Below are 13404 nucleotides of genomic sequence, written 5' to 3' on the forward strand. Positions count from 1 at the left end.
TTTTGTGATTGCGTCCAAGTACTGCATTTCTCACTCTTTTGTTGACTGTGAGGGCTACTCCATTTCTTTTAAGGGGTTCTTGCCCACAGTAGTATATATAATGGTCATCTGAGTTAAATTCACCCATTCCAGTCCATTTTAGTTCACTGATTCCTAAAATATCCATGTTCACTCTTGCTGTCTCCTGTTTGACCACTTTCAATTTACCCTAAATTGACCTAACATTGGACCTAACATTCCAGGTTCCTATACAGTACTGTTCTTTGTAACATCAGACTTTACTTCAATCACCAGTCACATCCGCAACTGGGTATTGTTTTTGCTCTGGCTCCGTCTCTTCATTCTTTCTGGAGTTATTTCTCCACTGATCTCCAGTAGCATATTAGGCACCTACTGACCTGGGGAGTTCATCTTCAGTGTCCTATCTTTTTGCCTTTTCATACTGTTCATGGGGTTCTCAAGGCAAAAGTACTGATGGGGTTTGCCATTCCCTTCCCTAGTGGACCATGTTTTGTCAGAACTCTCCACCATGACCTGTCCATCTTGGGTGGCCCTACACAGCTCCCAAGTTTCACTGAGTTAGACGAGGCTGTGGTCCCTATGATCATCTTGGTTAGTTCTCTGGATTGTGGTTTTCATTTTGTCTGCCCTCTGATGGATGAGGATAAGAGGCTTATGGATGCTTCCTGATGGGAGAGACTGACTGAGGGGGAAACTGTGTCTTGTTCTGATGGGTGGGGCTATGCTTAGTAAATCTTTAATCCTTAGGAAATTAATATTGGTACATATTATTATCTAATCTATAAACCTTATTCATATTCCTCCAATTATCTCAGTAATATCTTTTATAGGAAAAAATATTAGACAGAGTCATGTTTTAGTCCATGAAATCATGCTGACTAGAATTATTATGTCTTTTTGAGTGAGTGAGTTTGAGTGAGTGAAAGTCACTTAGTAATGTCTGACTCTGTGACCCCATGGGCTATACAGTCCATGGAATTCTCCAGGCCAGAATACTGGAGTGGGTACCCATTCCTGAATTCTCTAGGGGATCTTCCCAACCCAGGGATCAAACCCAGGTCTCCCACATTACAGGTGGATTCTTTACCAGCTGAGCCACAAGGTCTCTTTAGTATCCTTTAATCTATTAGAAAAGCAGTTCCTAGGTGGCTCGGTGGTAAATAACCCACGTGCCAATGCAAGAATGGCAGGTTCAATCCTGGGTCAGGAAGATCCCCTGGAGCAGGAGATGGGAACCCACTCCAGTATTCTTACCTGGAGAATTCCATAGAGAAGCCTGGCAGGCTGCAAAGAATCAGACATGGCTGAGCACAAGCACAAAACACCAACAAATCTGTCAGATCAGTTCCTTAGCCTGTCTGTGTCTTCCACAATTTTGATATTTGTAAAAAGTACTGTATTAGTCTGCTTGGGCTGCTATAATAGAATACTACAGATTGGGTAGCCTAAACAACAGAAATTTACTCCTCACAATCCTGGAAACTGGAAGTCCAGGATCAAGGAGCCAGCAGAGCTGCGGTGTGGTGAGAACTCACCCCTTGGGCTGTAGACCACCACCCTCAATCTGTGTCCTCACATGGCCTCCCCTTTGTGCATGGAGGGTAGGGGAAGGAGGAGGGAAAGGTGTGCCTTCTCAAAAGGACACTAATCCTATTGGATCAGGGCCCCACCTTTATGACCTCATGTCACCTTAGTTACATCTTTAGAGGCCTTATCTCCACATGCCCCATTGGGGGGTTAGGGCTTCAACAAAAGAATTTGTTGGGTGCCGCAAACGTATACTCCAACTGTTTTGTAGAATACCCCCCAATTTGAATTTGTCATGTGTTTTCTTGATGATTAGAATCAGATTATATATTTGGGGCAGAAATCCCACACAACTGAAAAAAGGGCCCTTTCTGGTGCATCTTACTAGGAGGCGTATGATGTCTGTTTGCCTCATTACTATGATGCTAAATTTGATAACTTGGTTAAGGTGCTATCTGGAAGGTTTCTTCATTGTAGAATTATTATTCTTCCATTTGCAATTAATCAGTATCCTGTAGGGAGAATCATTAACACTATAAATATATCCTATTCCTCATCAAAACTTCACCCCTTACTTTTAACATGCATTGATGATTCTCACCTGAATCAGTTATTGCTATGATGTTTGTCCAATGGTGATTCTCTGACTTTGCCATGCTTTCAATATTTGTTTATTAGCATTCATTTTACAGGGAAGAGCTTTCCCTTCTTCACACATCATTGTTCATTTGTTTATATCAATATGGGTTCAAGAAATCCTATTTTTCAATGTGTTACAATCCATTATCATCGTCAAAACTTAAATTATTGTATATTTGCTGTGGGAGCCCCTTCAGTCTGGCTTCTGAGTTCTTGATACGTCCCTATAATTCTTTCCTTGATTTCAGGCACAACAAGATTTTTTGGTTTCATCTTGTACTTTCCCTGTTCCAGCTGTGGTTTCAGGGAATGCTGTTTCATCCTAGTAGAGAATAGTATTTAGATACCAAGAGCTGTTTATGAAATGCCCATTTGGCCATTTATGGCCAAACTGATCCTCAGAGTTGCGTGTTTTAATATGAAGAATGATGTTGTGGGAAGAGCTCTGGACTTTGCATCAAGGAGCTTGACTGTGAGTTCTGATTCTGCCACTTGGTGGTAAATCGTTTTGCCTTTCTGGTCTTACTTTCCTTCCTTAAATTGAGGAGATCAACTAGATTATTTATGAGGCTCATCCCAGTTCTGAGATTGTCTGCCTACACATACTTCTCTTCTACCTCTTACCCAGGCCTGTTGGCTAAAGCCACTGGAACCGGCAGGGTAAAGTTTGGAAAATCAAAAAAGGATATCTGGACTACACATTCTAGCAAATAAAAAAGCAGAGAGAGGACAGGCCACAGTTTCAAAGTGAAACTGTGTGGAGGTGCAAGTCCTTCGAGCTTAGGCATTGGCCCTGGTCCCTGATGCAGATAGTGAGGACCCAGGCTGTGATCTGAGAGGCAGACTCTCAGCTGCATATAGCCCTTCCTTGGAATCTTGTGGTTGGGACAGATTCACCATCAGATCAGGTCCCCCTCTCTTTTTGGCAAACTGTCTATCTAGACTTCTCAATGTTTTTATAATTTATTTCTTTCTCATACACTGTGTTCATTTGCTCTGTGTCCAAGGAAGCCATTCCCTAAATTTCCTGGCTCTTAGAGGCCATAAAAAGATGTTTCCCAAAAGAAGAAATACACACACATGAAGCCAATAAACACATGAAGATGTTCAGCCTTACTAGCTTTGCAGGAAAAAAAATGAAAACTAAAACAAGGAGAAATAGCTAACTGACAAATTGGCAAGTTAACCCCCAACTAGTGCTGGGCACTGTGTAAGGGGCATTTCATGCTCACATGCCACACTGGAAGGGAGATGTGGGATGGAAGCAGCTGCTCATGGAAGCTGTCTAGCAAACTCCAGCAAAGCCTCAGGGCTTTGCATATCCTTTACCCAATTGTCATGTTCCCAGGAATTCATTCTAAGAAAATACTTACAGATATGAACAAAGCTATCCACACAGGATGTTCAGAGAGAAAAAATTTCTAAAACAACCTAAGTGCTTAAATATTTGTGGGTTGAATAACTCATTTATGATATATCCATACAGTAAAATACTGTACAGCCATTAAAAATTATCACAAAACATGATATGGAGAAATGTTCACAAATTGTGAAAACAAGTTGCAAACAGGTATGTAGCTTATAAGCGTATTTTTAAAAAGAAAAAGATATATAGATTCACAAGAATGAAGAATAGAAAGAGATTTAGCTACCTACTTATCTTGAAGAGGTGCAATGGCAGGTGACTTTTCTTTTTTCCTTCTTTTGTTTGCTCACTTGTATTTTGATAATGGGCCTTCCCTGTTGACTCAGTGGTAAAGAATCTGCCTGCCAATGCAGGAGATGCAAGCTTGATCTCTGGGTCAGGATGATTCCCTGGAGAAGGAAATGGCAACCCACTCTAGTATTCTTGCCTGGGAAATCCCGTGGACAGAAGAGCCTGGTTGGCTACAGTCCATGGAGTCTTGAAAGAATCGGACACAGGTTAGTGACTAAACAACAGCAACATTTTGATAAAGAGCATATATTATTTTTGTAGTAAGAAAAGTGTTACTTTTACTATACTACATATAGGAAAAAAACACAGCTCCATCTTCCTTTATCACTGTGGAGTGAGCACAGTGTGCCCTCAGCTTCTCTTGCTAAATCAGAAAAGCAGCTGTCTTGGGGTCAAGTATCTGGCCATGTACTCTTGTCAAGGGAATGTTTCACAGTGAAAGTGTTTCTAACCCACATAGAAACTGTGTGGAAGTGCAAGTCCTTTGAGCTTAGGCATTGACCGGGAGGGTCGGGTATCCTGGGTCTTCTCCTGGGTTTTCTACACAACTCTGTCCTTATTCTTACCATTCTTCCTCTGCTTTACTCCCTTAGGCTGCGTACCTTCTACCTCCTCTTTTGCTATTCCAGCTACCTATTGCTATATCACATCCCAAGACGTACGTGTGTGTGTGTGTTAAGTCGCTTCAGTCATGTTGGATTCCTTGCAACCCTATGGACTGTAGCCTGCCAGGCTCCTCTGTCCACGGGATTCTCCAGGCAAGAATACTGGAGTGGGTTTCCATGCCCTCCTCCAGGGGATCTTCCCGACCCAGGGATTGAACCCTCATCTGTTATGTCTCCTGCATTGGCAGGCTGGTTCTTTACCACTAGTGCCACCTGAGTAGGCAGTCTTAGACTAAGACTTGGTGGTGTACAACAAAAACAGTGATTAATTTTGCTCATGAACCTGCAGTTTGTGCAGAGCTCAGTGGGGTCTGGTCAGCTCTACTCCATACAGCATCAGCTGGGCTCAGCAGGTGTGGAGCATCTGCTGCCAGGGTGGCAGTGTTCTGCAGCTGACGGACGCTGTCATCAGCTCCTTTCTGTGGAGGCCTCTCTGTGGGGCCGCTTAGGCTTCCTCATGAAATCATGGTTAAGCTGTTAGTCTTCTGGGGCTGCTGTGGCAAAATGCCACAGACTGGGTGGCTTCAACCAAGAAAGTTTGTTTTCTCACAGTTCTGGAGCCTAGAAGTCTAAGGTCAAGGTGTTGAAAGGGTTGGTTTTATTCAGCACCCTCTCTCCATGCCTTGCTGACTCCTGCCTTCTGTGTCCTCACAAAGCATTTCTCTGTGTGCCCATTTCTCGTGTCTCCTTCTCTTCTTATAAGGACACCAGTATATTAGATGAGGCCCCCATTGTGATGGCCTCATTTTAACTTCTTCACCTCTTCAAAGTTCATCTCTCCAAATGCAGTTATATTCTGAAGTACTTAGCACTCCAACAAATGAGTCTGAGGGTGGGAGACACCTTTCAGCTCATAGCAAGTTCCAGGAGTGAGTACCTAAGGGGAGACAGAGAGTAGAAGCTGCCAGTTCTTTAAGGCCTGGGCCCGAAAAGTGGTGCTGCCTCACTGCCTCCACGTTAGTTTAACCAAGCAGTCATAAACCCAGATTCAAAGAAAAGGGACATAGACCACCGTCTCTGGATGGAAGGAGTGTCAAAGAATTTCAGAGCTGTATTTTAAAACCACCAGCCTTGCTTTGAGAATATTGCTGCTCTAAGCTAACCTGGAGCTGGAATCCACACCATTCACTATTCTCTTTGTCCTGGCACTGGATGAAAATGTGCTTCTTACTCTTTTAACAAAATCTGCTTGCAAAGTCCTGCTGACCTCATTGGCTGTGCTAATATCCTAGCTACTAAAGAAGATGTTTGAATTGAGAGCTAGAGGGTGTTATTTGAAAACTACCACCACTGGCCTACTTGTGTCTGAAGATGTAGGAGCTGGTCATTTATGGGCAGCTTCTTTATTCCATAACATTTTCCACTATTTACTATAAACTTAAATGTACTATAAATTTTACTCTTTTTTATGTATATTGTCTATTTCACCCAGCCAGATGAATACCCTGCCACCAAAAACATATCTTTGTACTATAAACTTAAATGTACTATAAATTTTACCAGTTTTTAAATGTATATTGTCTATTTCACCCAACCAGAAGAATACCCTGCCACCCAAATCAGATCTTAATTTTGTTCTCTGATGTATCACACATATTTAGAACCATGCCTGGCCCATAATCATCACTCTGTAAATGTATATTGAATGGATAAAAGTACACATTAATTTTGTACCTTGTTGTCTAACTAGTGGGCCTGTTTTTCCTTCCTTCAGTACAAAAAGGCTCTCCACGAGCTTGTGCACTGCATGGCTCTGACAAGGATCTGCTACGGTGATTCCCACTGGAAGCTGGCCGAGGCACACGTTAACCTGGCTAAGGGTTATCTTCAGCTGAAAGGTGAGTCTGCCTCAGGCTGTGGAGGATCAGCTGGCTGGTTTCTGCTTTTTTCCCAGACTTGGCTTAACTTTAGGAGGGTCAGGTGTTCTTAGATGTTCTCCTCTCCACACATTGAGAAGCCATTTCCTTTCACAGCCAATATGATTTTCTAATATAATATGCAAAAAAGAGAAGGAAGATTTTAGCCCTGCAGAGCTTTATTCTTTATGATCTTAAAAACAGTTCTTAGGAGAAAATTGATTTGTTAGCTTTGAAGGCATTGTAGAAATGGCCTAGGGTCTAGAGTCGGAGCCTAAAATAGAATCCATTCATATATGTATTGATGGAAAATCTCTTGCCTGTGAGACCAAACCCCTCCCCCCAAAATAAAAGGCTAAATCAAGCTGGCAGTAAGCAAAAGGTAACTTATTGATTCATACACCTTAAAATCCAAGGGTAAGTCTTACTGTAGACTTAGCCAGTGGAGAAGGCAATAGCACCCCACTCCAGTATTTTTGCCTAGAAAATCCCATGGACGGAGGAGCCTGGTAGGCTGCAGTCCATGGGGTCACTAAGAGTCGGACACGACTGAGCGACTTCACTTTCACTTTTCACTTTCATGCATTGGAGAAGGAAATGGCAACCCACTCCAGTGTTCTTGCCTGGAGAATCCCAGGGACGGGGGAGCCTGATGGGCTGCCGTCTATGGGGTCGCACAGAGTCGGACACGACTGAAGCGACTTAGCAGCAGCAGCAGCAGACTTAGCCAGATCCACGTTTTCAAACAACATGATCAGATTTCCATTCCTCTCTTTCTCCAGCACTTGACTCTGCTTTCCTCTGTATTGGCTCCATTCTTAGCCCAACTTTGCCCACATTGGTGGCAGCAAGGTTGCCAGCAGCTTCAGGTTTCCCTCCTCAGCATTCCCAGGATAAAAAAGAATGTATCTTAACCAAAATCTCACAGTTTGGGGATTCTTATTGGGATGACTTGGGTTGTATGCCAAAGACAAGAACTAGTCTGAGGAAATGGCAACCCCCACCCCAGTATTCTTGCCTGGAGAATCCTGTGGGCAGAGGAGCCTGACAGGCTGCAGTCCATGGGCTTGCCAAAAGTCGGACATGACCTAGCAACTGAGCATACACACATGGTCTGATTGGCAAGACCTGACTTTGCTTCCATTGGATCCTGGGGGAGAGGCTGGCCTTGGCTAAATCATGTGGACTGAGTGTGCAGGGGCATTCTCAAAAGAAAAGAGGGCAAGGGAGAATAGATGCAGAGAAGGCAAAAACACAGACTGGCAACCATGGACAAGACGCACAAGAGCACGTCTCTGTCCCTTCAGCTGAAAAGAGATGATACTGATAATGATGCTGCTGCCTTCCCAGCATCATGGATCAGCCCAGTGAGTGAGTAAATGAAGTGAAGTGGAAAACACCACAATGCTATGCTTACAACTGCCACCCAATAAACTTAGCCGAACCTAACAGGTAGACTGGTCCTACCTGTTAGATCAAAGACTGTTAGAGCCAGAGGGGACCTTGAAGATCATCTAGTTCAAACCACACCCCTCTACCCCCTGTTTTCTAGATTCAGAGGAAACAACTAGTTTGATTTGAAACAGGCTGCCCCAGGTCAGACCATTAATAGCTGACCCAAGACTCAGATCTAGGATTTTGGTTGCCAGTGCAAATGTCCTGGCATCTGGGATTTTAAGTGATGCTTTCCCACCACAGTCTGAAGAAGTCCTACCTTTCTTCATTATGGACTTTTTTTTTACTCAAATTAAAATAAAAGCAGTATCTACTAGTTACTGAGGTCTCATTGAGTGCCAGGCACCATGATATTTTCCACATATAATTTCATTTAATCATCACCAGATGGCGCTAATGGTAAAGAACCTTCATGCCAATGCAGGAGACTTAAAAGGCGTAGGTTCAATCTCTGAATCCAGAAGATCCCCTGGAGAAGGGCATGGCAATCCACTCCAGTATTCTTGCTTAGAATCCCATGGACAGAGGAGCCTGATGGGCTATAGTCCATGGGGTCGCAAAGAGTCAGACACGACTGAAGTGAGTTAACACATACACACACACACACACTTCACTACTGTGCTATGAGGCAGGTAATGTTATTTTCTCTGTCTACAGTCCAAAAAGATAAGGCCAAAATTTCTGGGTAACTGATGGAGCAGGAAATCTGGGCAGTGTGATTTCAGGGCTAGCATTCTTGAACCTCAACCCATGCTGCCTCCAGTAGGTTGAGTTCCAAGTTCCTTGAAGAAATAGACAAATGGTTGTTTGAGGCCTTACAAATAGCTGAGAAAAGAAGAGAAGCTAAAAGCAAAGGAGAAAAGGAACTGTAAACCCATTTGAGTGCAGAGTTCCAAAGAATAACAAGGAGAGATAAGAAAGCCTTCCTCCATGATCAATGCAAAGAAATAGAGGAAAACAATGGAATAGGAAAGACTAGAGATCTCTTCAAGAAAATCAGAGATACCAAGGGAATATTTCATGCAAAGATGAGCACAGTATAGGACAGAAATGGTGTGGACCTAACAGAAGCAGAAGATGTAAAGAAGAGGTGGCAAGAAACACAGAACTATCCAAAAAGATCTTCACAACCCAGATAACCACAATGGTGTGATCACTCACCTGGAGCCAGACATTCTGGAATGTAAAGTCAAGTGAGCCTCAGGAAGCATCACTATGAACAAAGCTAGTGGAGGTGATGGAATTCCAGTTGAGCTATTTCAAATCCTAAAGGATGATGCTGTTAAGTGCTGCACCCAAAATGCCAGCAAATTTGGAAAACTCAGCAGTGGGCATGGGACTGGAAAAGGTCAGTTTTCATTCCAATCCCAAAGAAAGGCAATGTCAAAGAATGTTCAAACTACTGCACAATTACACTCATCTCACACACTAGCAAAGTAATACTCAAAATTCTCCAAGTGAGGCTTAAAGAGTATGTGAACCGTGAACTTCCAGATGTTCAAGCTGGATTTAGAAAAGGCAGAGGAACTAGAGGTCAAATTGCCAGCATCTGTTGGATCATCAAAAAAGCAAGAGAGTTCCAGAAAAACATCTACTGCTTTATTGACTGTGCCAAAGCCTTTGACTGTGTGGATCACTATAAACTGTGGGAAATTCTGAAAGAGATGAGAATACCAGACTGCCTTACCTGCCTCTTGAGAAATCTGTATGCAGGTCAGGAAGCAACAGTTAGAACTGGACATGGAACAGACTGGTTCCAAATCGGGAAAGGAGTACATCAAGGCTGTATATTGTCACCTGCTTATTTAACTTATATGCAAAGTACATCATGAGAAAGGCTGGGCTGGATGAAGCACAAGCTGGAATCAAGATTGCCAGGAGAAATATAAAAAACCTCAGATACACAGATGACACTACCCTCATGGCAGAAAGCGAAGCAGAACTAAAGAGCCTCTTGATGAAAGTGAAAGAGGAGAGTGAAAAAGTTGCTTTAAAACTCAACATTCAGAAAACTAAGATCATGGCATCTGGTCCCATCACTTCATGGCAAATAGATGGGGAAACAATGGAAACAGTGACAGACTTTATATTTTGGGGCTCCAAAATCACTGCAGATGGTGACCGCAGCCACAAAATTAAAAGATACTTACTCTTTGGAAGAAAAGCTATGACCAACCTAGACAGCATATTAGAAACCAGAGACATCACTTTGCTGACAAAGGTTTCTATAGTCAAAGCTATGGTTTTTCCAGTAGTCACATATGAATATGAGAGTTGGATCATAAAGAAAGCTGAGCACCGAAGAATGGATGCTTTTGAACTGTGGTGTTGGAGAAGATTCTTGAGAGTCCCTTGGACTGCAAGGAGATCCAACCTGTCAATCCTAAAGGAAATCAGTCCTGAATATTCATTGGAAGAACTGATGGTGAAGCTGAAACTCCAATACTTTGGCCAGCTGATGCGAACAACTGACTCATTGAAAAAGACCCTTATGCTGGGAAAGATTGAAAGCAGGAGGAAAAGGGATAACAGAGAATGAGATGGTTGGATGGCATCACCAACTCGATGGACATGAGTTTGAGCAAGCTTCGGGAGTTGGTGATGGACGGGGAAGCCTGGCATGCTGCAGTCCATGGGTTACAAAGAGTCAGACACGACTGAGTGACTGAACTAAACTGAACTGATCATGTCTTTTATAATATTGCATATGTTATTGGCACTAATAAATTTCTGGTAGGTTGATTATGTGCTTTAAAAAAAAAAAGACAAAATTCTGTAAGTGCTCCTACAAAAATAGCATACCCTGGATTTTTCTCTTTTTGCCTGTATTTATTTATTTCTTCTTCTTTTTTTAATTTTTTAATTGAAGGATAATTGCTTTACAGAATTTTGTGTTTTTCTGTGATACATCAGCAAGAATCAGCCATCGGTACACCCATGTCCCCTCCCTCCCATCTTCCCCCCCATCACATCCTTCAGCCTATCACAGAGCCCCTGTTTGAGTTCCCTGACTGATACAGCAAATGCATGCCCTGGATTTTCTCCATCAGAAAATCTATTCTGTTTTATAGACATAGGAGCAGAATGAACTTCACATTTTGACAGCTCTATTTATTTATTTATTTATTTTTAGAGATTGAAAGTACAATTCCTTGTAATGAAGAATGTAAGACCAGGAGTATTGGGATATGAGTGGAGGGGTATGTTGTTGCAGGGAAGAAGGTGAGGGTATGGGAAAGTGAGAAGTCCTGATACTCCTAATATCACCTTTTCCACAAATGAATATGCCAGTGGGAGAACACTAGAACCCACTGGGAATTAGTTCTTGGTAGTAACTGGTTTTTAAACTCCATGTGCTTACCACATGGAAATAAGAGATGGTAGCACATTAGCCCCTTATCTCATTGGAATTGTTTGTCAGTCTTGGTAGATATCATCATATTTGTATTATATTAAAGCAACTTTAAAGTTATGATTATGGATGGGTGAGCAGAAGATTCAGAATTTTTAGTATTCCATTAAGATTGGTATCACAAAGCCAGGAGTAAAATCTATGAACATTTTATTTCCTTCCCAGAATGCTGCAGTCTTTGTAAATTCCTTTTGTTTTTTATAATTATTTATAACATTTTGTATCTGATACTGGTGAAGTTTCAGAGCTGTTCAGTTTCTGCTTATTCTGTTGATTTCCAAAAAGAACATGTGGAGGAAAAATTTTTATCTTGAGAACTTCCAATGACTGTTTCTTCCAGTTATGATGGTTATTTCATGCTGCCCTGAAACAACTCCACATGCCAGATGCAGATATGTGAAGTCACCGCATTAGATTCCCCGGCCAAAATCAACTATATTCCTGTCCAACTGAAGTGAAAGAGAAACTGAGACTTCCTTTCTTTTTTTTTGTCCACAGGAATGTCACTACAAGCAAAACAACATGCAGAAAAAGCCAAAGAAATCCTCACCAGCTCCATTGCGCCTCCATACAGTGACAATACAGATGTTTTCAAGTGTTCGGTTGAGCTGTTCCATACCCTGGGGCAAGCCTTACTCTCCCTTCAGAAGTATCCTTTTGCCTCTAATCTTTACAGGTAGAAATACCATTCATAGTACTTGCATTTAATTTTAAAGGCCAAATCAAAAGTTGACAGGTGGCTCAGGAAGGGTGATGAGCAGTATGAGAGCCAAGGATGTCCAGGAGCCGGGGCCCCAGAATGCAGCATCAGATATAAAGTTTTCTGAACACAACTCAGGTTCAAGGAAGCTTCAAAGAATTTGACAAAGGCAGAGATACTTTCAAAGGAGATGCTCCAATGTGGAAAGATTATAAAAGAAGAATGGATGGAAATTCAAGCGCGGATCAAATTGTCATTTGCACAGTAAGTTTCGGTTTAGGACTTTCCATATAGGTGATTGCTGGAGGTTCTTTGCCAGAAAATTCTGTCTTCAAACAGGAGGAGCTTCTCCATGACATAGCCGTGGCTTCTCCACAGCCGTTTTCCAGCAGTAAAAGGGGGGACCACAGTCGTGTCAGAGCAGCCACAACCAAGGCTTACACAAATCAAAGTGGTGCTCGTCACTAGGCGTGTGGTGTTCCCACACCCGCCCTGGCTCCTAGAGCCCTGGTGTCATCCTCTTGGTTTTCTCTTTCTCGCCTGCTCTCCCTGCCCTGCTCCTCACACTCCTATTCCCTTCCCTTCCTCCAGCCCCGTTTTCCTTTCCTCCCCTAGTGTTCTAGTCTAAACTGTTTCAATATGTTGATTTTATGATTAGAGCCTCAAAGGAGAAAGATCTTAGAGATATCTGAATCCATGAGAATGAGAGGATTGTTCCCCATTCTCCCTAACCCCACCCTACACTCACCAAGTAAACCCCGGTGGAAGAGAGAAAATGCTTGGAGCCTGGGGAAGGAACCTTGGGTGGGCAGCTTATCTATCCCTTTCCAAAGGCCAACCCCAAGCCAATCCTCAGAGCAGTGGGGTGACAGGATTTGCATACTCTGAAAGGGTGTGTTTGTGGAAAGAAGAGGGCAGAGAAAGGTCTGTTCTAGAAGAAGCACAGAATCCCCAGCAGACCTACATGGCGACCCTTAACCCAAGCTGGAAGAATTCACTAAATTAATAATCAGACTGCTTGATTCCCAAGGGACCTCAGGGACCCAGTGGACTCATTTTTAAGAAGGAAAGGGCCCCGAAGGAGCACACCTACTGCTTCCATATGAATGGAAGCTGGGAACGTGATCATAAGTCTACTCTTGTTAATTTATTTGGGAATGTTTTTGGATATGAAATACAGAGAATTCATCAGTCCATGCGAACTTTTGGTATCCTTTTTTAAACTGAGTTTTTCCCTTCCATCTCTGATCCTTATTCTCATTCTGTCTCGTACATATCTTAGATACCTTTTTTTTAAAACATTTTTTTGATGTGGCCCATTTTTAAAGTTTTTATTGAATTTGTTACAATATTGCTTTCTGTTTTATGTTTTAGTTTTTTGATCTCAAGGCATGTGGGATTTTAGGTCCCCT

General features: G+C 42.5%; 1 protein-coding gene across 7 annotated transcripts in view; it reads left to right on the forward strand.

Annotated features, from left to right (window-relative positions):
- Nucleotides 1-13404, forward strand: part of TTC23 (tetratricopeptide repeat domain 23) — a 165182-nt gene that overhangs the window by 65442 nt on the left and 86336 nt on the right. For 6 of the 7 annotated variants that reach the window (XM_070358179.1, XM_070358185.1, XM_070358181.1 and 3 more), the window contains 3 exons: nt 6284-6407; nt 11791-11941; nt 12131-12256. In XM_070358179.1, the coding sequence (XP_070214280.1) occupies nt 6284-6407; nt 11791-11941; nt 12131-12256 (401 nt within the window). Of the gene's footprint in view, nt 1-4029; nt 4111-6283; nt 6408-11790; nt 11942-12130; nt 12257-13404 lie in introns of those variants that run through there. The other variant, XM_070358186.1, reaches the window with a different exon arrangement.

Source organism: Bos mutus, chromosome 21, assembly GCF_027580195.1.
Source record: "Bos mutus isolate GX-2022 chromosome 21, NWIPB_WYAK_1.1, whole genome shotgun sequence".
In the NCBI taxonomy this organism is placed as follows: domain Eukaryota; kingdom Metazoa; phylum Chordata; class Mammalia; order Artiodactyla; family Bovidae; genus Bos; species Bos mutus.